The following is a 23094-nucleotide window of genomic DNA, read 5'->3' on the forward strand; positions in this document are numbered from 1 at the left end:
ATAATAAATAAATAATTATTAAGTTATTTAACATTAAGGAGTAGTTACATTTATTTTTCATTACATTTAGTTACATCTTTAGGTTACATCTGGTCCTTTGAGGACAGCCGCTATGCTGATGTGGCCCTCAGTGAAAATGACCATTTATAAATAAAGGTTTATTTGATGAAAAAAAGGAATGATAAGCCATCAACAACAATTTAATTTAATTCTATGTATTCATTATCCTTTGGATTTTATGTTTACTTAACAATTACCAGTACAAAGCCCATTGAGATGACTGTTGTTGTGACTTTGGGCTATACAAATAAAATTGAATTAAATTAAATTGTTGAAATTTTTAAAGTACATGCAAATCAGTAGGATAACATAAATAACCCCAAAAAAACTGAACGTATCAATTTTTTCCTTTCACTTTTAAAATTTATAATATACATTTAAGGCTAAATATTACATATAATATTTGATGACTATATATATAAAAATAAAGAGCATGTTTACAAAAAAAGAAATATCCTTAAATCTATGCAGCAGTTAAAAAATAGCACAGAAACCTTTAGGGTAGCTAACAGAAAGCGTAATTAAGCTAAACACATTTTTGAGAAAAACAAAAAGAACAAAAACCTAACAAACATTTTTAAATGTTTTAACTGAAACATTCTAATTAAATTCTGAGTTCTGAGAAATGACATAAACAATAAAATGTTTAAATTTAGGTAAATGTTAAATGAGCTGAGGAAATTATGAAACAACTATTGTAGAAAAATAAAAATGCTAATTTCCTACCACGAAATGAAAAGGTCTAAAACATGAATGATAGTTAAAGGTCAAGAATATTTTAAAGTCCTAATTAAAAACAAAAAGTTGAAAAAAATTCATAAATTGAATGTTCAATTAATAATATTCTGATTTTTTTTTGAAAGTATTAAAAATCACAAGATATAAAAGTAATAAATTATTTTGGTACCATATTTTTGGGGTATAAATCTAGCATGTTCTTTATCCTATAGTTATCTGAATTATTGTTCGTATTTATTTCCATATTTTGCTAAATACATTTCACCCAAAATTGCGACTTATACTCCTGTGAGACTTGCACTGGGGAAAATACGGTAATTGAACATTTTGTGATTACAATGGATTTGAAACCATTCTAAAGTATTAAACTTTTATTGTAAACACATAATATAAAAGTCTAGAACTAACTTTTCTCACAGCGGCTTTCTGTGTATCCCCGCAAACATGAGCAGATGTTGTTCCTTATACATATCCCTCCATTTTTACACGGTGGACTGCAGACAGCTGAAGGAGAAAGAAACTTTTAACCACTTGTGTTTTGTTACATTTTGCTTTTCCAAAAATCCCGAAATTCCAGACTTACCATTTTGACACTGAGCCCCGTAGAAACCGCGAGGACACTCGCAGATGTTTGGACGAACGCACAAACCTCCGTTCAGACAGACGGGGGAGCACAGAGCTGCAGGAGGAGAGGCTGTTAGTGCTAGCTTATACCGCACTTATCTTTAAGCTAGCACTGATGAACTTACCGGTCTTGCAGGTTGGTCCCGTCCAGCCGGGCCGACATAAACATTCATCTGGGGACACACATCGACCTCCATTGTGGCAGTGACGGCTACACACCACTGGATTTAACAACAACAACAACAAAAAAACAGCTTATCGCAATGTAGCGGTCAGGTTCACGGTGACAAACGATTACACGATAGACAACCAGTAGTTAGCCAAGCATCTTTTTCGGGTTGTTATTCAATTCTTTATCCAAAAGAAACTTGGATAGAGTGAAAATTTTCAATCACTTTAAAGTAATAACAAAATAACATCAAAGAAAAACAGTATCAAACCTAAACCCTAGACCAAACTGTTTATTATTATGTAAAAAACGTTTCCTAGCCTTTACAGGATGTTACAATCGCTGTTTGTGTTCTTTAACGTTGTGGTGGAGCACAATCGAAAGTGGATGATTGATGAGAACTTTTTAACCGTGAAACAAACACAGAAAAGGGTCAAATGTTGTGTTCAAAGTTTGCAGGCGTGTGTGTACGTGAATTTACATTTAAATTTAACATGCAAAAATTTACAAATGACCATGTGTGTAAATTTACCATTTGTCTGAATTATTTACCCCGTTTGTGAACTATTTACCATGTGTAAAATAATTACTATATGTGAATTATGTACCAATTGTGTGAATTCACCACTGTGTGAATTATGTGCCATGTGTGTGAATTATTTTCCCTGTGTGTGAACTACTTCTACCATGTGTTTGAATTTACTATATTTGTGAACTATTTACGGCGCGTGAATTATTTACCACGTGTGAGTTATTTACCACGAATGTGAATTATACATCACATGTATGAATTATTTACATAGTGTGTATTATTTACCATGTTTTTGAATTTAGCACATGTGAGTTATTCACCCACGTGAGTTATTTACCACGCATGTGAATTTCTAACCACGTGTGTAAACTATTTACCACGTGTGAGTTATTTTTCACGTTTGTGAATTTAGCACGTGTAAATTAGTTACCACGCATGTGAATGTTTTTACCACGTGTCAGAATTTACCTTTTGTGTAACTATAATGTTTATCTTTTTGTTCTAAGCATCCTGTTATTAAATACTTTTTTCTATCTTTCACATGCTTTTGCACAAACGGGGCTACAAAATTGCTTTATTTTATAATAAATCCCTGTTTTATGAGGAATTTCATCAATGCTGTGCATTTCTCATGGGGTTAAATAAAAATGTATTTTAATAAATAGAAAATGAGGGCATACTCAAACAGCCTTTTGTTAAAAATATACAAATAAATTACAGTTCCTTATAGAAAACCAGTCGCAACATAAGGCTTCTTGTGCTGCAACAATCAATAATAAAATGCCCACAAAATCCTGGAGGCACTTCAACTTCTCGGAATTAAGTATACAATGGAAATTTGGAATAAAAAATTTTTGTCGACTCTGCAGACTGCAGAAATTACAGCAACATATATATTCAATTAGAGCTAAATAAGAACCAACAATCAATTTTTTAACCCACTTGTTTCACAATGAGAACCAACAAAGCCATACTGACAGGAACAGGTCTGCATTCCCACACAGCTGCCTCCGTTTTCACATGGTAACCTGCACAAAGCTGCAGAAACACATTTCATCACAGTGACTTTACTGTATGAACGAGTTTAAATGTTCATATTTCATAGATATTAAATCTGAAGTTTACAGTTTATCCTAAAACTGTCCAAACAAGTCGTCTATATTGTTGGGATTTAACCGAATACCTTCCTGACAAGTCTCTCCCTGGAAACCTCTGGGGCACTGACAGACATCTGGAGCAATGCAAACACCGCCATTCACGCATTCTGGATCACAAATCGCTTTAAAATGTGAAAAGAAAGAAAAAAGTAGAAAAACAAATGTTGATCCAAAGTTGTAGGGATTTTTTTATTAATATTTCGTCTCTTACCGGTCTGACAGTTTGACCCAGTGTAGCCGGATTTGCAGCGACACGTGTTGGGTGCAGCGCATTCCATGTTCCGTCCACATGCGTGTCTGCAAATACCTTGAGAACAAAATTGTTTGTGGATATCCAACAAGTTCAAAAGTAAGACACACGTCCTACTGATGGTTGCGCTCTAGTTGAGCATTACCTTGACAGTTTTGTCCATCACCAGTATATCCTACAGGACATCTCCCACACTGGGAGCCTCCATCTATGGTCGGTTCGCACTGGACACCGGGAAAACACAGCCTCTTGGCACAGCTCATTGGCTGTTTGGAAGCTGAGGTGCTGCTCCTGAACCTGGTTTGTTGTGGTGTGGAGTTTTTGGTTGCTTTCTGTTGAGTTGTTAGGATCAGTTTTGTCCTCTGCACCACCTCATCTTCTGATATGGACTCTGTTTCCTCTCCGTCTGCAGAGAAGTCAGACTCAGACAGAGAGTAGGACAGAGCTGTAAGGGCTGCAGTAAGAGGTTTGGACGGGGTCCACGGTTTGGCACGGGTGATGACTTGGTAGTTGAGCTGTGGTTGTGGGTTCTGTTGGGGCTTTGCAATCGGATAAACCTGTCTGGACGGAGTCATCTCATGAAGTTTCGCTCCAGTTGGTGTTCCTTTTGACTAGTAGACACCATAGAGAAGAATAGAAAGTGTTGCCCAAGTCTAAGGTCACAAAACGTAGTTGCTCAACCATCAACCTTATCAACTCACCTCAGAGTCCACCTTTGTCTGAGTACTGATTCTAGATCTTGTGTTCTCTACGATGATCGATCTGAAATTATGGACGCTAGTAGATGTCCTTGGATTATCTTTAGTAATAGTGACCGCCTCCCTCCTCCCAGTCCCAGCCCCTCTCTGCGACACCACTTCCACATGCAGAGGATTTTCTCTCTGCGCTCTGGTTACAGGTGAGGACAGGTGCTTGTAGCTGTGTCTTACTGGGAGGCTAGGTAGGTGGAGCTTGGACACTTGACTGCTGCCTCTGTAAGGGGACCGACTGGGCTTGGATAAGGTTTGCTGCTGAAGGAGAAGACTTGATGCTGAGGGAAGAAGAAGAAATGTGTCAGTGTTTTCAAGACAATTTCACCTAATGCCATTGTTTTGATCAAGTTTGATCACAGACGCTTGTGTTTAGAAAAATGATGACCCTGATGCAAATTTGTAAGAGGGAGGAGCTACAGCTAACCTTCAGTTTACAGTCTAATTACTACGTTGTGAAAGACGATAATAATGTAGAGAGAGTAGCTTAGGTTCTTTAATTTTGTAAAGCTCTGTAAACACAACTCCATGTCTGGGTTCATGACATCATTTAGAGACTCTTCTAGTATGATGACGATCACCATCTACTGCAGAAGCTACGCATGGATGATGGCCGCTTTCACCTTTACTTCCGTATCTTTGTTTGACAACTTGCTGTTCCGCATTAGTCAGAGGAAGGAGAAGAATAATGTTTGTTCTGATACAAATAAAGTTTGGGACAAGCAAAAACGATGAGCTTTTCTTCCATGTTGGTTTACCGGAGGAACTAGGGAAAGGAAGCCCTAACCTTCCTTGGGGGTCTTCATACAGATCCGACCGTTCCCGTATAGTCCAGGTGGGCAGCGTCCGCAGACGTAGCCGACGTGCGGCGGTCTGCGATTGATGCACTGGACTCCGGGGAAGCACGGCCTGCTGGCGCACGTGGCCGATGTGTTGACTTCCAGAACCGGAGCAGATCCTGAAAGACACAATGCAGATGTGTGGTCAGATCAGATGTTAAATCCGGGAAAGTTGAGTTAGTGAGCGGCTCTTTCAGCAATTTTGAGCTGCTCCATGTTTGTAGTCCAATTTTACACCACCTGTTTTTCTAAGGGGACTAACTTTTGATCAGGAATCTAGTTGCCAGAGTTCTGAGTACATCTGCAAATATTTCGTGTCATAAAATTTACAATACAGAAAGTTCCGTAGAGCATTTTACTCATTTTGTAAACAGATAAAAGAATCTTATATCCCTGTAATGCTATGTTCCCACGGATCTCGATTTTTGTGCCCTCAAATCACTTCCGATGAGCATCAGATTTGCTGCTGGACACTTGTCCAAAAATGTGTTCATAAAATTGATCCTCCAGATGCATGTGGGAGGAGCTACTGTCTAAAGATTTTAGCCTCCTCACTCCTACATGGGAGCACTGACTGTATATCTGATAAACAATCAATACATGGATGATGTTGAGAAATCAAGTTTATAGATCTTAAAAAGTTCTAAAAAGCATAGGTAATCACGTCTCCATGTCTGGGCTCATGACATCCCGGTACAGTGAAGTTCACTATATAATGAAGGAATGTCATGTGAGTGACGGCCGCTTTCAGCGGTACTTCCGTCTCCCTGTGACCAAGTTTGACGACTTGAGTCAGATGTGGGAAAACAAGAAAACGTCTCCATGCAAACAAGAAAACTATCACAAAGTTCAAGAGAGGAACAATGAGATTCTCCTCCATGTTGGTTTTGAACTCCACCTCCCAGAGGTGTGGTCTCGAGTCACATAACTTGGACTCAAGTCATGAATTTGATGACTTTAGACTTAACTTGGATGTCAACAGCAGTAATTTAAAACATGACTCGGACTTTGATCTCACTTGAAAGACTTGCTATTTTCCCGAACATCTAAAGATTAAAAAGTATATTGACGTGATAGGACCACATTGGTTTGATCCGACATTTCAACCAATCAAATTGGGAGACCTCAGCAGCAATTTACCTAATATATTTGCAAAATTTTGATAAATGCATCTATTAAAAGGACACATGATCCGTTTAAATAATTATACTCATTTAAACACTGGATATTACTCCGTTGACACATTCAACTGTAGGACTTGAACTGGACTTGAGACTTGTTGGTCTTGACTTGGGTTTTGACTTGAGACTTGTTGCTCTCGACTTTGGACTCGACTTGGGACTTGCCTGCTTATGACTCCGAACTTGACTTAGATTTGTTAGTATTGACTTAGGACTCAACATAAGACTTGTTGGTCTTGACTTGGAACTCGACTTGAGACTTGTTGGATTTGACTTTGGACTTGACTTGCAACTTGCCTGCTTCTGACTTTGGACTTGACTCCGACATAAGGACAAAGACTTGAGACTTACTAGAAAAACAATGACTTGGTCCCACCCCTGTTACCCGCTGATCATGTCATCAGCAGATCACGGACCAAACCTGATTGGTCTTCTTTGCCAAAGTTCAGATTTTTTCAACTGTGGACACAAACGGCACTGAAAACGCGCTGCTAACAGACTGACACACCATCCCGGGCACTCAAAAGGCACCGCAGGAACTCTGATCACGCAGCAGACATGAGAATCGCGATCAGTATGGAGATGTTGCTAGCAACCACTAAATAAAACATGCTCTTTGAAGGAATGTAACTCATTGACAATTTACGCCAGGGATATCAGAATCCAGGCCTCGAGGGCCGGTGTCCTACATGTTTTCCAGCCAACCTGTCATTGAAACTCCTCATTGGCTAAACACACCTGATCCAGGTCATCAGCAGCAGACAAGGCAGGACATCTGCAAAACCAACAGGAGGCGTGGAGATTGACACCCCTGATTTACACGATGAGCGTAAATCAGCTGATACTGAGAAAAGATGCTTTGCACATTGCCTTTACCCCAAAAGTTGCTTTTCTCTCTGACAGAATTAAATGATTTACGTTAATTACGAAAACACTCATTGCATAGCTGTTTTTCTTCGCTTCAGAATCAGTTGAAATTAGGTTAGTTGTGAATGGTGGAAGAGTTACGATTTTCCAAAGAACATCAACTACAGAGCTAAACATCTACCGTAAAAGGATTAACCGACGAGTGTGAGTTTCGTGTCAGGTCAGACTTACCTTCTGTTTTACCGATATTTCCCAATGTTACAGTGGAATTTTTTTCAGCACCACTGTTGGGTTCCTGCTGACCTGACACCACATGGTTGGTGGTGATTTTGCGGCCTGAGTTGATTACCGAAATCCTCTCTAGTGAAGAGGGGAACTTTGAGTCACTTGCTGCAGGTAGCTTTTGTTGTTTTGCCTCGCCGTGCGTGGAACTGTCTGAAGTTTTCTGGAAAGCGTCAGTCCTTCTGGGGGTTGTCAGTTGAACATCGGACTTGTAAACACTTGTGCGAGGAGCAGGTTTAGGGGAGACGGTGGTTGCTCCATAGACTGCTGCAATGAAGAGAAAAGCATGACTAACATCTCCTTCAAAACTAGTTAAACGTAGAGGCCGTTTTTAGACATTCATTGGAAAATCCAACAAATGATAAAATATTCAACGAGACTTAATATGGCTTCTTGTGACTTATCAAGTTTTGTATTAGCCACCACAAATTATTATTAACCTTCAAATCTTTTGTAAAGTTTAGATCAGGGAAGGGCAACTCCAGGCCTCGAGGGTCACATTATGTTTTCCAACATCTCCTGCTCCGGCATGTTCCAATTGGCTTGACACACTTGAATCAGGTAATCAGTCATGAGTAGGGCTTGGATATTTTGAAATCACGCAGCCACACCGGCCCTCGAGGCCTGTAGTTGCCCATCTTTGGTCTAGATCTTTCCAATAATTGTTGGGTTTCTCTTTTGCATCCAACTATACGAGGGGTCCCCAACCTTTTTAACGCTGCGGACCAGTATGACGCCATACAAAGTTTTCGCAGACCAGACGTGGCGGATGATTATTGTAGCAACGCTTCAATGAAGGAGGAACAGAGACGTGACAAGACGAGCTCTGAGCTTTTAAATTGACAGGCATGTCTTCGTACATCGTATAGGTGTCATCATCCTCTCCCCTTCCCACACTTATGGTGCAAAAAAAAAGTGATGTTTATTAAATATAGCTTTCTTTTTTTTGGAAGTCCAAGGCTCCTCCTCTGTCTCCTTGCTTTATTCCTGGACAGTACTTCCTGAAACACATGCTCTTTATTGGCTGAAGATTTTATAACATCTGATGTTTCCCTTTTGTTATAAACGCACATACACAAGAGTGACGAAACTGAACCAACAGTACCCACCAATGGAAGCAGCCCATAACCTGCATTTGGATTTCATCAGGCCCAACTACCCGATCCCTCCAGAATGCCCCTCTGAGACAGGACTTCTCAGACCTCATTTGCTGTTGTGAGTCAATGCTACTGTTCACAATCACTGACAAAATAACCTACAAGTTTTTGTGGTTTCATGCATCAAACATCCTCTTCAGGTTATAAAATTGTTCCCCCAAAAAAGCCTTTTTTTCTTAAAAAACTTGTTGTGTGACTTTGGCGGACTGCTGAATTTAATAACTTTAGACCTCTTATTGGTTCCAGATTTTGGAAGTCAAGAACTCTTTGTCTGGACTAACATCATCTCCACATCTGGAAACAGCTGTAAGAACATAAAGCTCTTTTCAGAACACAGTTAAGAGATGACAAACGGAAGGAAACTCCACCTGTGATTGTTTAGACAAATAAACAAAAATGTCCAGATGATCTTAGGTGGCGTCTAGCAACAGAAAAAAAGTTTGGTATTGTTGTTTTTTGAGTTGTCATGTTACAAATTAAAATTCAGCCAATCTTTGGAAATTTTATTCCCAAATCCAAAAATGTTCATAGGTTCCTAGTGGATCGTAATTTTTCCTGCTTCTTCTTAAAAAGTAACAGAACTGAATTTGTTTTGTCAAATGTTTTTTTATTTGTTTGACCACGGCTTTTGAAGGTCTAACTGATGGGTTTATTGGTTTATTGTCACCTGACAAGATGTTACACAGATACGTAAGTAGCCAGAAAGCCTATCAATCTAGGGGGGATTTTCAATAACTGGTACAAAAATTCCTCTTCTAAGCAAAAGTTGTGTTTAAGTCAAGAACCTGGACTACTGTTACAGCTATTAAGCTATGTTGACATCGCCCTCGGCAATGCACGTTCCAGCGATCACTTCCAATGAAAAGTCCATTTCCCAGGCAACTGTGTACAAATGTAGCTAAACAAGTTTCTGAGACTGTTTCTGGGCTCTACGTACTAAACGAGGCCACTTAATGTGCGTTGAAAGTTAAACCAGGTCAAACCAATCAGGGACTCGGATTTAGTAGTGATTCACGGAATTTCCAAATGTTTGCCGGAATAGTCTGACATCAAGTCTTCATATATCGGAAAAGAGCTGCGAAAGGAAAAGCCTTCAGCTAAAGTTTCATGATATTAGCACCACTTTGACATTTGGGACCGAGCCTCTTCCAACTGCCGGTAGGCGACATGCGCTAGTATCGGTGTTCTAACAATCTGTCCTACCTCGTGAGATTTTCCTACCTGTAGTACAAAAAGACAGTTATAGCTATCCAAACGTCTTACCTTATCAAAAAATCCTACCTACAATGTTTTATACAACTAATGCGTGGCTACACTAGTCAATTTAGCTCTGAACTTTTTGTCTCCTTAACTACTACTTATCTTCTTGGACTCGTAAGTTGTTTTCCCACCGCGCCGTAACTCTGCGACAGATCTGTGTCGGCAGTGCCTCTCTGTCCGCGGGGTTAACGTTTCTATTTCCGTGAGGTCTTTCGAACAGAACACCATGAGCGTTGTGGACTATGAATTAAACCTTGGCGTAAGTTCTTATTCCGTGCTGCGTTCACGGCGTTCGGTTCGAGAGACCTCGCGGAATTTAAAAATGTTAACCCCACGGACAGAGAGGCACTGCGGACACGGATCTGTTGCAGAGTTATGCCGCAGTGCATACAAACAAATACAAAAACTATTTGTTACCATGACAACCACTCTTGTCATGTCAGGAGTGAGCTTGTTGGATGTCCACAGCCCTTTCACTTGAAAGCAGGGAGAGTTCAACGTTCAACTTAAGACCGCCTCTTTTTTTTGAGGCACCTGATTGGTCAGTTTATAACTTACAATAATTAGCAAGAACACGCTACTAAAATAATGAATTCTAACCAATAGAATGATTGAGTAATAGCTGCTTTAGAAGTCTATAGGATTTGTTTTTTTAGGGCCAGCAGGTACTTCCTTTTTGGAATACGAGGGGGCACTAACTCCTATTCTTTTGTACAGTTTCCTTGACCCTATAGCGTCTTCTGACATTAGACTTGTCTGAATTTGTGTCATCTTACCATTACAAGTCGTCCCATTACCCAGCATGCCTTTGGGACACAAACCGCAGCTGTAGGAGCCGAAGCTGTTGAAGCACTGGACTCCTGGAAAACAGGGGTTCCTCTCACACTCGTTGACGTCCTCCAAACAAGTGGAACCTGCCCAACAGTCATGACGTAAACTGCAGCTGTTATTATGGCTAACGGATCACGGAATTGCAGACTTTAGGTCTTACCTCGCAGTCCTGCAGGACAAACGCACCGATACCCCCCACTGGCGGCGGCGATGCATCTGCCGGCAGCACACGGCGCTAGCGAGCAGTCATTTCCGCCGCAGAGAACGCCGTTCCTCCCTTCAGGACAGATGCACAGATATTTCCCGCTGCCGGCGGGAAAGTTGACGTCCGTCACGCACGTGCCGCCATTCAGACAACCACATGGTACCACCTCAATCTGCCCCACAGGAGAAAAAGCCCTCTTGAGACGCCTTTAGTGGATTTCTCCCACTCTTCTCCTCCACCCTCACCGTTACCTCCACAGGGAAGCTGCTCTGGGCGTTACACTCATCCGACAACGTGAATCGGAAGGTGCGTCTTGTTCCGAAACCCTCTACAAGCAGCGGCACCCTCCAGATAAGGAGGCCTGCGGGGGAGAGCACAGCCCCCTTTGGGCCTTCCTTTAGCTGAAAGAGGAGCTCAGAGCCTTCAGGGTCCGACGCTGCAAACTGGAAGATAAAATTCTCTCCGGCAAATGTTCTCAAGCTGCCTTGGGGTCTGTGGAAGGATGGCGGCTGGTTGACTGAAAACAATCAGAAAGCAAACCAAACCAAAATGAAACGAGTGTGAGACGCCAATACACAAAGTTGTGCACACAAAATCAATAATAACAAATTTGTGTTTATGTTTGACATGTCTGTTTTAAATTCAACTTTATATACGACTTTTCTCTGTATTGCAAAGTACATTTTTAATTTAAATACAAATTATCCTTGATTTAATACAACTTTATTTTGTTTTGAATATGACTTCTCTCTGTTTTAAAGACAACCTCCCCCTCCCCCCAAGTGATTGATTTAAATTTAGTTACTCCCAGATTGGTTAAACTGCAGGTCAGAACACGCTTGGAAAGCTCCTTTGATCTGCTGCTGGGAGCCGCCACTTGCAACGTAAAGTGGAAACGTCGCACCCTGTAATGTGACGTGCTCGTACCATGGTTTAGAGACCAAGTGAACTTGGACGAGTTGGGGTCACAGAATAGGCAAGGGCTGCTGGGGTTGGCTTCTCCGGCTGCGAAGCACATTCCGTCGATGCTGCATGTCCCTTCCTGCTTGACAAACGGAAAGTAGTTGTTGGTGTCCACCTTCAGTGAAAAAAGTTCTTTGGCATTTAGAAGATGAGTTTGAGCCCTTTAGCAGGCAGTACTCAGAGTATATAATTGGCGAGCTGTATTTCTAATGCAAATATACACACTGGACCGCTAATGACTGACGTAACCCATTGACTTTTATTAGGTGAATAAATGGTTAATGGCGTATACTCATATAGCGCTTTCTACCATCTTTCAAAGGCCCAAAGCGCTTTACAGTCACAGTCCCATTCACCCATGAACACACCCAGTCACACACTGACGGCGGCTCCGCTGCCTAACACTGGCACCAACCTCCCACCACAGGCAAGGTGGGGTTCAGTGTCTTGCCCAAGGACACTTCGACACATGAGCGTGCAAGGCGGGAATTGAACCTGTAATATTACGATTATGGGTCGACCGCCCTACCGCTGCACCATGGCCGCCCCATAAATAATGAATAAACAAATAAAGCCTGACTAAGGACGGGCACGATGCCTAGCACTGAAAAGGATCATGAGCGTTTTCATTAACTAACTTTATCCATAATCAGTTTGTTTCCCAATGTTTATTTTCCGTCACTTAAGGTGTGAAAGGGGTTGGGGGTTGTTTGTGGGTCTGGGGGAGGGAGAGGTATGGAGTTGATTCAGTCTCAATAATCAGAAATGCACACAATCTGTTCCCTCACCAACTGACCGCAGACAGTCAAACTCGGCCCCCACCTTTCCTCCACCCGGACTCTGAGCACAGGAACCCCATAAGGATGTGTACCGAGTCGACTCCTGAACAGCTTGTACACTGCCAACTGCAGACCAGCCCACACCAGCAACGCCATAATCAAGTTTGCAGATGACACAATTGCGTGGGACTGGTCATGGGAGAGGACGAGGCTGCATACCGGGAGGAGGTATCCAGTCTGTCTGCATGGTGCCAGGTACCAACAACCTCTTCCTAAACACCACCAAAATCAAAGAAATTATCTTTGACTTCAGGAGACACTGTGGCAACATCAATGGCATGAGCGTGGAGAGGGTCTACAACTTCACCTTCCTTGGCACTACCATAACAGCTGATCTCACCTGGTCCAAGAACACCAAGACCATCCTTTGGATGTGTGCAAAATTGGATCCTTGTATATCTGCATACTTGCAGACTGTGTCTATTTCTTGATGTCCTCGGTCTGTTACTGAGCTACTCAAATCTCGTTACAATTTATAAATGTAACGACGATAAATGGTTCTGATTCTGAAAATAAGTGAATAGAAAAGACAGGAAAGAAGAGGTTTTTTATTAAAATGTAAGTTACCTTTAACTTACAGAGTCCTGAGCGTGATGCCTCGCACACTTGGCAGACACCATCAAAGATGGTCAGAACCTTGGATTGGCTAAAATGGGAGCCATCATTTGACACCTGAGACAAAAGAAATCATAAATGTGCCATGAAATATATGTTTGTGGTTCAGTATGAGAACTCCAGCATGCCTCAATATCCCAGCGTGCGTAAGGCTTATCGTCCATCAGCTCTTCGGTATTGACGGCGGTGTTGCTCAGTGATGGAACGGCGCAGTCCACCACGTTGGCACTGACGAAGGTAGCTTTTGTCCTCTGTTTATCTCCTGGAAGCCAAACGTTGTTTATGTACTGTTAAAGGCATGTAGAGGGAAAAAAGTGGACACATTTAGAGCTCTGTTGTTTTGTCAGGTTTCCTTGGCCTCACATGTGATGTCACTTTTCGTACCTTCAGTTGAGTAGCGTAGCAACTCAGGTTGGGGGAATCAATGAAGCCGAGGCCAAAAACCCGAACGCTCCGGCAGTCGAAGACTCGGAAGTCACATAGTCCACCATACTCCAAATCAGTTAACTGGGTCGGTTCATCTTTTGGGAAAAAACATTTACACATACAACTGAAGTATGTTAACAAAAAAAACGCACTTGTCTCCGTAGCAACAGTTAGGGTATGCAAAATAATTCAACTTTTTAAGAAAACATCATGAAGCCTTCAAAGATACTTACTGATGGCAAGGCTACAGTCATGGTTGCTGTAGTTGGGGTAACACTTGCAGCCCCACTCTGTACACTCCCCGTTTCCGTTGCAAAAGTTAGGGCAGCGCAGGGCCATGATTACTTCAACAGGAGCACTAAGTGAGTTTATCAAGTCCGTGGACCTGTAGGTGCGGTTTTGGAACAGCCGCCTCTCACATTCGTTCTCCAAGTATGGCTGTAGGGCGTCATCCCAACTCAGGTCATCTTTGAGCTGCAGGTCTATCATGCAGAGAGCTACCGCTTCATCAAGATTGCGTCCCAAGAGCTCTTTGCACACTGTACCGACAGTGCAGTTGGCCAAAGCCATATGACACAGCTCTAAGGCTTTGGACGAGGTTGTGCCGCTTGGAGTGGGCCACTGGGGTTGTGGTAGAGGCCGAGGTTCTACCTGATGGTCCTCGGGGAAAAAGTAAGCAAAGCTCTCGAGATCAACTTGAGTGAGGCCAAAAATGGGACGGATATCAAGTGAATCCCGCTGCTTTGGTTTGTCAACGGAAAGCAAAAAATCCTCCCTGAACTCACCAGCTAGTTCCAAATCCCTGTTATCATTTTGGTTGCTCTGGCTGTGCAGCCAAAGGGGCTGAGGATGGACCCCGAAGGCAGACATGTTCAGAATGTTTTCGTCTTCCTCTGGACTCCTAATATATTCCACTGTCGTGTCCAAAGAGGGAAACACAGATGTGTAATCCACATTATCAAATGCGACACAGTCAGAGTGGGGGTCGGTTGTCTCCCTGCTGGCATGTTGAGAGACACCGTGATCTCTCTGGCACTGACAGAAAGGTCTCCTAAACTCTTGAATTGTCCCAGGAGGAGTTTTGTCAAATAAACTCTCACCAGGAGCTATCCTAACAAAAACACAAAGAAAAGAGTAAATTACTGTTTTTGTTTGGTAAATTATATTTGTATCCCAAACCAAGTTGAATTGAAAGTTTTCCCCTAAAAGCTGACCTCCAGTCTTCTATGAATCGATGCAGGTCATCAGGGCCATAGATGGTGCCATCTGACCCCTGGAAGTCGTTGTTTCCATTGTGGTCAAAGGTTCCACAAAGACCTTGAGTTTTGCCAAAGTCGACGCTGGGTGCTCGGACTGATAAACTCAAACCCCAATCATGCACGTCGGCTCTGATGAATGCCCCCGATGGAAAGACAAACTAAAAGAAGACAAAAACATCCAACAGCTTGTGAATATCACTTCACAATGTCTAAGGATAATGTAAACATAGGATGGACCGATGGTTTTCTAGAACACATGCACGCAGTGTTCGGATACCTACGGTGACCTTCTTCCCTTGCTGAGATTCAAGCACTCTAACCCGACTACCCTCCTCATTGAGGTTCCTCAGACTAATTTGCGGCCGGGTTTCCTTCAGCTGACCGTTGCACATATCAATGGTGGCTACGTCGTTCCCCTCCTTTGCTGCCACACCGCAGTTGCAAGCGACAGAATAGTGTCGGCTACCGCAGTCCCACTGCCGAGAATGGACCTCGAACTGTCTCACCGGGCTTCGGTAGAGGACGAAGGTTCCTGTCTGGTGGTTCTCGTAACGCCTGCACAGAACAAACTTGATCAAATGGGACGGAGCAGCACTTTTAATCTAAATATCAAAAATCAAATCAAACTTTCAGGAATCTACAAAAAAACTTTCATTACCTGCCATCAAATGAAATAACATGTGGGTCAGTCAAAGAGTGACACATAGAAGTGGGAATGTCCTGGACCCTGACCTGAAGGAAAAGGGCAGTTCATGGATGTTAAGAAGGCCGTACACCCTGACCTCAGGCTTTGCTGCTTTCATTAAACCCAGTTGTGAAATCTCCTCTGCTCTGGATCTTCAAAAGCACAGTTCTCATGCTTGCATGGACACAATTAACCAATTGTAGAGGTCAACAAGGAAGCATAAGCTGCATTACGGTGTGTACTTCAAGTCACGTTTTTGTAAAACTTCAGAATGTATCCAGCCAATCTTTGAGGGCTAACTCACTTTAAAGGATGTTGGGAGGTAGCTTCTCCAGAGTCGGGGTGCACCAGGTCCAGGTAAGACGCTGACCAGGCTGTGGCGGTTCCCGTCCCGTGTAAAGTCAGTGACGGCAGTGACAAAGAACCTTGTGCTGCCGCAGCTTCCTTGGCTGCAGGTTTTAGGCTGAATCTCCACCTGGCAGGCGGACAGCACCACATTTGAGACCATATGTCCAAGACTGTCTGTGGGTTTCGACATGGCAGTAGATTAACAACCCAGCTGCTCTTAGAACTGACATCACATTCCTAGCTTGATGTGATAGAGAACACAAAAAAGCCCGCAAGCAACAATGTGACAGTGGCAAAGAATGGGTCACCGTTTTAATTTTGTTTTTACAAAATAGTAACACAGAAGGTGACCAAATACTCTTACTTTTTCTAATATCTTTGATAGTATCTTTATAAAATTCAGTCTATAAAACCTTTACCTAGCCAGCAAGTAAGCTGGCAAAGCTAAGTGCTAGAGCTAGGTAGGTACAACATATGATGGCTAATTTGTACTTTTTTTCCAACTGTTTACTTTTTTGTTTATCAAAAAGATGTCTTTTTGCATGGAGAGAGCAGCCGTTTTCTTTTTATATATTTAAAGAAGAGTTCTTTTTTTGTTTGTTGACAGAATTTTTGCCTAAAAATGCTAAAGCTACATTTTGAAATGTCACCTTTTAGCCTTAAACATATCAACTGATGTGAAATTTGAATAATTTTTTCAACAAACCCCAAGCTAACTAGTTAGCTACCAAACCTAAGTGTTAGACCAAATGGTTGCTTTTCTATGGTGCTTTTTTGCATAGATGGAGCAGTCTTTTTTAAATTTAGGTTAAGGTTTTTTGTTGATGGAATATTTTGCCAAACTCTTCTGAAACCATCAAAAACTACGTTGACATTGAAATTGAAAGTTTACTTACAGGGTAAAATCTTAATTTTTGTGCAAAAGTTGTTCTTTAGTCTAATAAAAAGCCCTTTATTAAACTAAGAAAGGTTTAAACATGGTAATTATTGTGATTACAATGATTATTCTTGTAGTTACAGTGTGCAATTTCTTTACTTGTCATTGAAGGCTAACCTTGGTCTTAAATACTTAAATACATGGGGAGTAATCCCATAAAAAAAACCTTGCTAGCAAAGCTAAGCACTGGACCCAGATACAAATACAAAATGTTGGCAGTTAAGCTAGTATTTCAAGTTTTTATTTGTTTTTTTAATTTAAAAATATGTGGGGTTTTTTAGATGATGCAGCCTTTTCATTTTCCATTTTAAAATTTAAAGTCAAGGATTTTTGTTGACAGGAATTTTCTAGAATAAAAGTGGTAAAAGTACTTTCTTTAGCCCTAAACTCATTAATTAAAGTGAGCATTTATTATTTTGTGACACACAAAGTAAAATTCTGTCTACAAACCCCTAGCTAGCTAGCTAGCTAGCAAGCAAACAAGACTAAATATTAAATGTTAACAACAAATTTTAGCATTTAATATTTATTCATAGTATTTGTAATTTTTTCAAACAGTTGGGGTTTGTTTTTCTCTTTAAAATATTTTTATTTTTTTATTTTTTATTGCAGCAGTCTTTTCGGTTTCTTTTGCTACATTTAAAGTCATGGTTTTTTGCTGACCATCTTTTTTGCCTAAAGATCCTGAAGCTACTTTTTAAAATTTAATCTATTAGCCCTAAACTGATACATTTTTGTGAGAATTTAATTATTTTGTGAAACAGATTCAAATTCTGTCTGCCTAAATAGCTAGCTGATTCTCCTAGCTTGCTAGGGGCTTGGTTTAGTTAGATAAACTTTCGTTAACTAGACTCCATTTTTTTCCCTTAAAAAACGCCATGAACATAGTAGTTATTGTGGTTAATGTACACTTTTTGTCTCATCCTTTAGGGCTTACCTGGGTCTTGAACACTTAAAGTCAAAGGGAGTCCACACCTCTGACCAAAGTCCAGGTGAAGACAGGGGATGGGTACCGTGCTGTGGATTGTCACCTCATGCTCCTCACTGTTTTCTGCGATGTGGAGGGAGTCCGGATAAAACTGACAAATTTAAGACAGGAAATTGTTTAATTTAGTTGGGTTTTTTTCTGCCAACAAACAACCTCAGCAGCTTCTAAAAAACCTTGAGCCTTGTTGGAGGATGTGTACCTTCAGTCCGGCATAGAAACTTTCACTTTCTTTCGAGACAGATCTGGAGTAGCTGGCGTTCACTCTAAAAGTTGACACTCTGCAGGAGAACTGCAATAAAAAAACACGTTTAGGCAAAAGAAACATGAAGAAATGACCAGAAAAAGACCCTCCGACTGGATCCGATTCAACAATCTAAAAAAAGAAAGAAAGAAAAAAGTAGACAACCTTTAACTTTGTTCAGCTGCTGCACCAGCACGTGTCAAAGAGGAGCCTCGTGACCGAGCCGGGCTTCCCCAAACACAATCCAGACCCACATGTGCGCAGACAGATAATGACGTCGCCCAGGTCCAAACAACATCAGGCAGGGGAAGCTAAATACTTCACAAAGATTTTCTCTGGAAAGACCAGCGGCTGACTATTTGTTCGAGAAGAAGGCAGTGTAGAACAGTGTTGACGTGCTGGAAACCCCTAATCCCGGCCTCATCGGAGGGTGGTAGCACGTGCATTAGCATCTCCAGATGGAGAAGGCCTCCTCTTAATGATTATTGATCGGCCTTTGGTTTCTCTGCTGTCCAGATGTGGAGCAGAGACCAACCATCCACCTCATTGGCTGTTTTCACAAAATGGTTGGACCCACCAACAGTTTCACCGCAGTGCCAGACAAGCTCCAGTTTCCATCTTAAAGTTCACGGGAAAAATAAAAAGTAGGGTTTGTTTGGAAGGTTATAAAGAACTCACAGGTTCAAATCGAAACCATGTTCCAGGAAAAGTGTTATTGTTTGGCGCAAAAACTTGATTCCAGCTCTTAAGCACGGTGGCGGCAGCATTGTGGTTTTGGTTTTGTTAGCAGTCACGGAGTGCCACTGGACTTAGGCATGAGGACATTTGGCTCCAAACTAAAACTTGTGTCAGATTTGGATTTGGGCAACTGATATAAGGCAACGCACAGTGGCGGTTTTTGATATGGGCGATGTGGGCGGTCGCCCAGGGCGGCACTTCATAGGGGGCGGCATTTGCCGTGCCTGAAGCGTTACACATAATGTGTTACTCACTATATTCAAAGAGGAAGCTTGTAGCTTTTAATTTGAAGTTGCTTCAGCAGCCGACACTTAATGCTCTTATTTTGACACATCAGACTCTTAAAAATGTCTTCCTCCTATTTGCTCTTCACACTTATGGTGCAAAAAAAAAAAAAAAGAATACCTCAGAGTGAAACAACATAAAACAGGCACATGAAAAGGAATTAGTCAGAACAAACATCCGTGCTCAACCCAATTTCGACAAAAGCAGGCAATGGAGATTATTTCCCACAAGTCTTTGCTCCAACACAGCAGACCCGATGCGCACGTGACCACCGCTCTCTGCTGCAAGACGCTTGCGGTCACACCTCTTTGAGGTAGTCTTTGGAACATAAGTCAAAAAACTCGACAGGGGAGCGCAACTCGCCGGTGGCTGGCTGAATCACACTAACAAGTGATTGGGAGTCTTTTTCTATCTGACAATCAACTCTGGGCCGCAGCTGCGCCTCCCGTCATAGAGACGGAGCCGCGTGTGTCAGAGGGAAGGGGAGGGGGGATGAGCGCAGACCATTTTTTATGGATTGAGTTTTTTTGGAGGATTTCTGCTGTTGGTGTTGCACAAATTTAGGGAAATGCCAAATATTTTTGGAGTAATCCCACTGATGAATTCTAAGATTTAGTCTTTAATGTTTTATAAGACCTAAACATATTAATCACAATAAGTTTTATTTTTTAGATCTAATCCCTCTGATATGTTTCACAAAGACACACACAGGACGTCACACATTAAGAAATTATTGCTAAAAATGAAGCAGGAGTCCAGCTCTAAAAAAAAAAATGCTCTAAAAAATGATAAAAGAGCAAAAAAAATGGAATTATTTGATTTGCAATTTCTTATTAATATTTCCAGGCTTTCTTTGTTTTGTTCTGCAGCATGTTCATATTTGTATAATTTTGACAGAATATATTTCTATGGAGAACAAAATATTACAACTTATTTAAGGTTTAACTTGTGTTCCTGTTTTTATTCATATTTATGTTCAAAAAGTTCAGTTTAAAAGGTTTAAAAGTTTAGCTTTAGTGTGTTCAGTAAACATTTATCTTCTTCGGCCCAAAACCTTAAGCGTGTTTTTAACTTAGGCCCCTGTGTGACTGAGTTTGACCCTCCTGTAATACGAGTCTAGAAAATTCATGTATTTTTTGGGTAAAATGGCCAAATAGAAGATAGGGAACACAACAGGATGTTGTCAAATTTTGTATGTGTGCGGGGGGGGGGCGCTGGTGGGGTTACTCGCCCAGGGAGTAAATTAGTGTAGAACCGCCACTGGCAACGCAAGTTCAAGAAAATCACAGCTGGTTGTCCTAATTAACAAAACAAGAACAAACAAACAAACAAAAAAAAGACGGCCATGTTTTCAGTGTCAGCGCAATGTTCTAAAGACACAAAAAAGGTTTTTTAAAAATCAACGAATGTCCTTAATTTGAAATATTTTCACCTTATTCTGTGTGTGTTTTTTAATGAGTCAGATAAAAGGAATTCCACCAACAAAATGTCGTGAACTTCTTTAACGCTTTAACACTGGTAAACGTCACCGATGACACAAAATAACAAACTCTTTTCGAAATACTGTATGGCTTTGACCATTTACCCAATTAACGTAATTCTAACGCAGAGAAGGGTTGATACGCGTCATTTTACTCAAAGCTGCTTTTCTCCCAACAGAATGTGCTAGTTTACATAAATTCGTAAGCACTTCACTACTGTAAAGTGTCACATAATGTCAATAGTGAAGCTAAAGCTCTGATGCTACTTAACCCCTTAATGCCCAAGATGTCACCGGTGACACAATAAATGACACACATTTTTTGAACTATTGTAGCTCTTTGACTATTGCTGCAATTAACATAAACAGCTAATTTACCGTTGCATATTGGCCTAAAGACATTTTTTTTCTGACACAGAACGAGTTAGTTGCATCAATTGTGTAAGGACAGTATTGCATATCAGTGCAAGGCAACTTTTCTCTTCCTATGAATTTGTTAGAAATAAGTTAAATGCATAAATGGTTGAAAAGTATTGTTAATCCAAAGAATGTCATCAAAGAGGGTTAAGCTCTGACGTTAAAGGGTTAAACCTTTCATACCCAATGGAACACAAAACTACGCAAACACTTCGAATTACTGTAGCTCTTTGACTGTTTTACGCTATGAACGTAAACAGCCAATTTAGCATTGCATATCAGCGCAAAGCCAATTTTCTCTTCGCGACAGAATCAGCTGATTTACGTTAATCACTTCACGACCGTACAGTGTTGCGTATCAGCGCAAGGCTACTTTTCTCTGCTTCAGAATTTGTTGGAATTACGTCAATAGCGCAAACGGTTGAATAACATCAGCAATTCAAAGAACGTCAACACTTCCGCTAAAGCTCTGATGTTAGAGAGCTAACCCTTTTGTACCTGAGATGTCGCTGCCAAGTCAATGTAACAAATGCTCTCTGAACTACCATAACTCTTTGACTAATCACGCAAATATCCCAACCAACCGATATAGCGCTGTGTATTGGTGTATAGTTACTTTTTAAAGTGTTGCATATCTCAGCCAGTTTTCTTTGGTGTAGAATTTGTTGAAATTATTAAGTTATTTAAAGACGGTCAATTTATGCTAGTCATGATTAGTCTTATTTAAAGGACTCCTTGAAACTATTTTTGGTGGACTGATGTTCAAAAACTTCGGATGTAACGGCTGTATTATCTTTTGTTCATACCCATCTTGTGATCCTTGACAGCGACTATAAAATCAACATAAAGGGTCTTATATTATCTGCTGGGTCCTTCTGGAATTCGGTGTGAAGTCTTGGGGGGAAATCTGCTGCAAATGGGACCCATGTGGAGCGGAGCTTTTCCAACCTGCAACTGATTTCACTTCCCCACCTTTCTCCTGCTTGATCCTGACGGGGCGTGACACACAAAATCTCTAAGCATGTTTTCTACGAAGCTGAACCCTGGCAGTAAGGAGGTCAAAGTGATCCATGGCTTTACACTGCCAGTTGGAGGATGCAAAGCATCCGCACGTGCTGCCGTGAAAGACTGACCTAGAACCGGTGGGACTTACTGTTTCCCCGAGCCTGAAGTGCACACCGTCCATCTCCACCAAAGAGGATGGCTTCAGCGTAGATTCCTGCCGGATTTCAGCCTTCATGCTCTGGCCAATGTGGCTGGCCCAAACCACCTGGAAGCCAAGCAACTGGTTCCACGACGGCGGGATGAAAGAGCACCTGAGGTGCACGCTGTGGCCGATGAGCTCAGCGGTGATCACTGGCCGAGAGGGCAGGGATGGGACGGCAGCTGGAACCAAAGCCATACCAAAAGGATTGTTTCAGTGAAAAACAGGATTGTGCATTTGCGCAGTTTACACAAATTTCTACCTTTGCATTGTCCGTTGATTTCCAATTCCCCTGGTTGGCAGTGTCTTGATTTCAAACCAGAACCAGCTGGAACACATTTTTTTCCCTTTTGTTAGCTGCAATGTCTAGCATGTTGGCAGAACCATTCATTAACCCTTTGGAAGCCTCTCCTAGTTTCAGTTTCCGTGTTGATGCTACGAGGTACATTAACTCTTTAACCCATTACAGCGATTACGCGGTTACAACCCTTTACATTCATAATGCTACATTTTGTGTTTGTAATGTAACAATTTAGGCTTGTGATGTAACACTTTTGTTCGCATTGCAATATTTTACATTCATGAAGCAACACTTCATGTTCGTAATGTGAAACTTTACATTAACAATGCAACACTTTACGTTACCAATGCGACACTTTACGTTACCAATGCGACACTTTACGTTAACAATGCGACACTTTACGTTAACAATGCGACACTTTACGTTAACAATGCGACACTTTACGTTAACAATGCGCCAATTTACGT

General features: G+C 41.4%; 1 protein-coding gene across 1 annotated transcript in view; it reads right to left on the reverse strand.

Moving 5' to 3' along the window:
- Nucleotides 1-23094, reverse strand: part of si:ch211-246m6.5 (von Willebrand factor D and EGF domain-containing protein) — a 31190-nt gene that overhangs the window by 2717 nt on the left and 5379 nt on the right. Inside the window, exons 4-29 of the mRNA XM_078939193.1 lie at nt 22589-22654; nt 22276-22508; nt 18161-18250; nt 17911-18052; nt 15993-16210; nt 15662-15735; nt 15285-15558; nt 14959-15161; nt 13978-14855; nt 13703-13839; nt 13447-13605; nt 13271-13375; nt 11829-11943; nt 11153-11418; nt 10857-11073; nt 10642-10779; nt 7398-7715; nt 5067-5237; nt 4232-4560; nt 3676-4141; nt 3492-3587; nt 3307-3402; nt 3066-3161; nt 1548-1643; nt 1382-1477; nt 1207-1302 (exon numbers count right to left, since the gene is read on the reverse strand). Of these exons, the coding sequence (XP_078795319.1) occupies nt 1207-1302; nt 1382-1477; nt 1548-1643; nt 3066-3161; nt 3307-3402; nt 3492-3587; nt 3676-4141; nt 4232-4560; nt 5067-5237; nt 7398-7715; nt 10642-10779; nt 10857-11073; nt 11153-11418; nt 11829-11943; nt 13271-13375; nt 13447-13605; nt 13703-13839; nt 13978-14855; nt 14959-15161; nt 15285-15558; nt 15662-15735; nt 15993-16210; nt 17911-18052; nt 18161-18250; nt 22276-22508; nt 22589-22654 (5175 nt within the window). The remainder of the gene's footprint in view (nt 1-1206; nt 1303-1381; nt 1478-1547; nt 1644-3065; nt 3162-3306; nt 3403-3491; nt 3588-3675; nt 4142-4231; nt 4561-5066; nt 5238-7397; nt 7716-10641; nt 10780-10856; nt 11074-11152; nt 11419-11828; nt 11944-13270; nt 13376-13446; nt 13606-13702; nt 13840-13977; nt 14856-14958; nt 15162-15284; nt 15559-15661; nt 15736-15992; nt 16211-17910; nt 18053-18160; nt 18251-22275; nt 22509-22588; nt 22655-23094) is intronic.

Source organism: Oryzias latipes, chromosome 2 (assembly GCF_053564925.1).
Source record: "Oryzias latipes strain Hd-rR chromosome 2, Olatipes_Hd-rR_3.1".
Lineage (NCBI taxonomy): Eukaryota > Metazoa > Chordata > Actinopteri > Beloniformes > Adrianichthyidae > Oryzias > Oryzias latipes.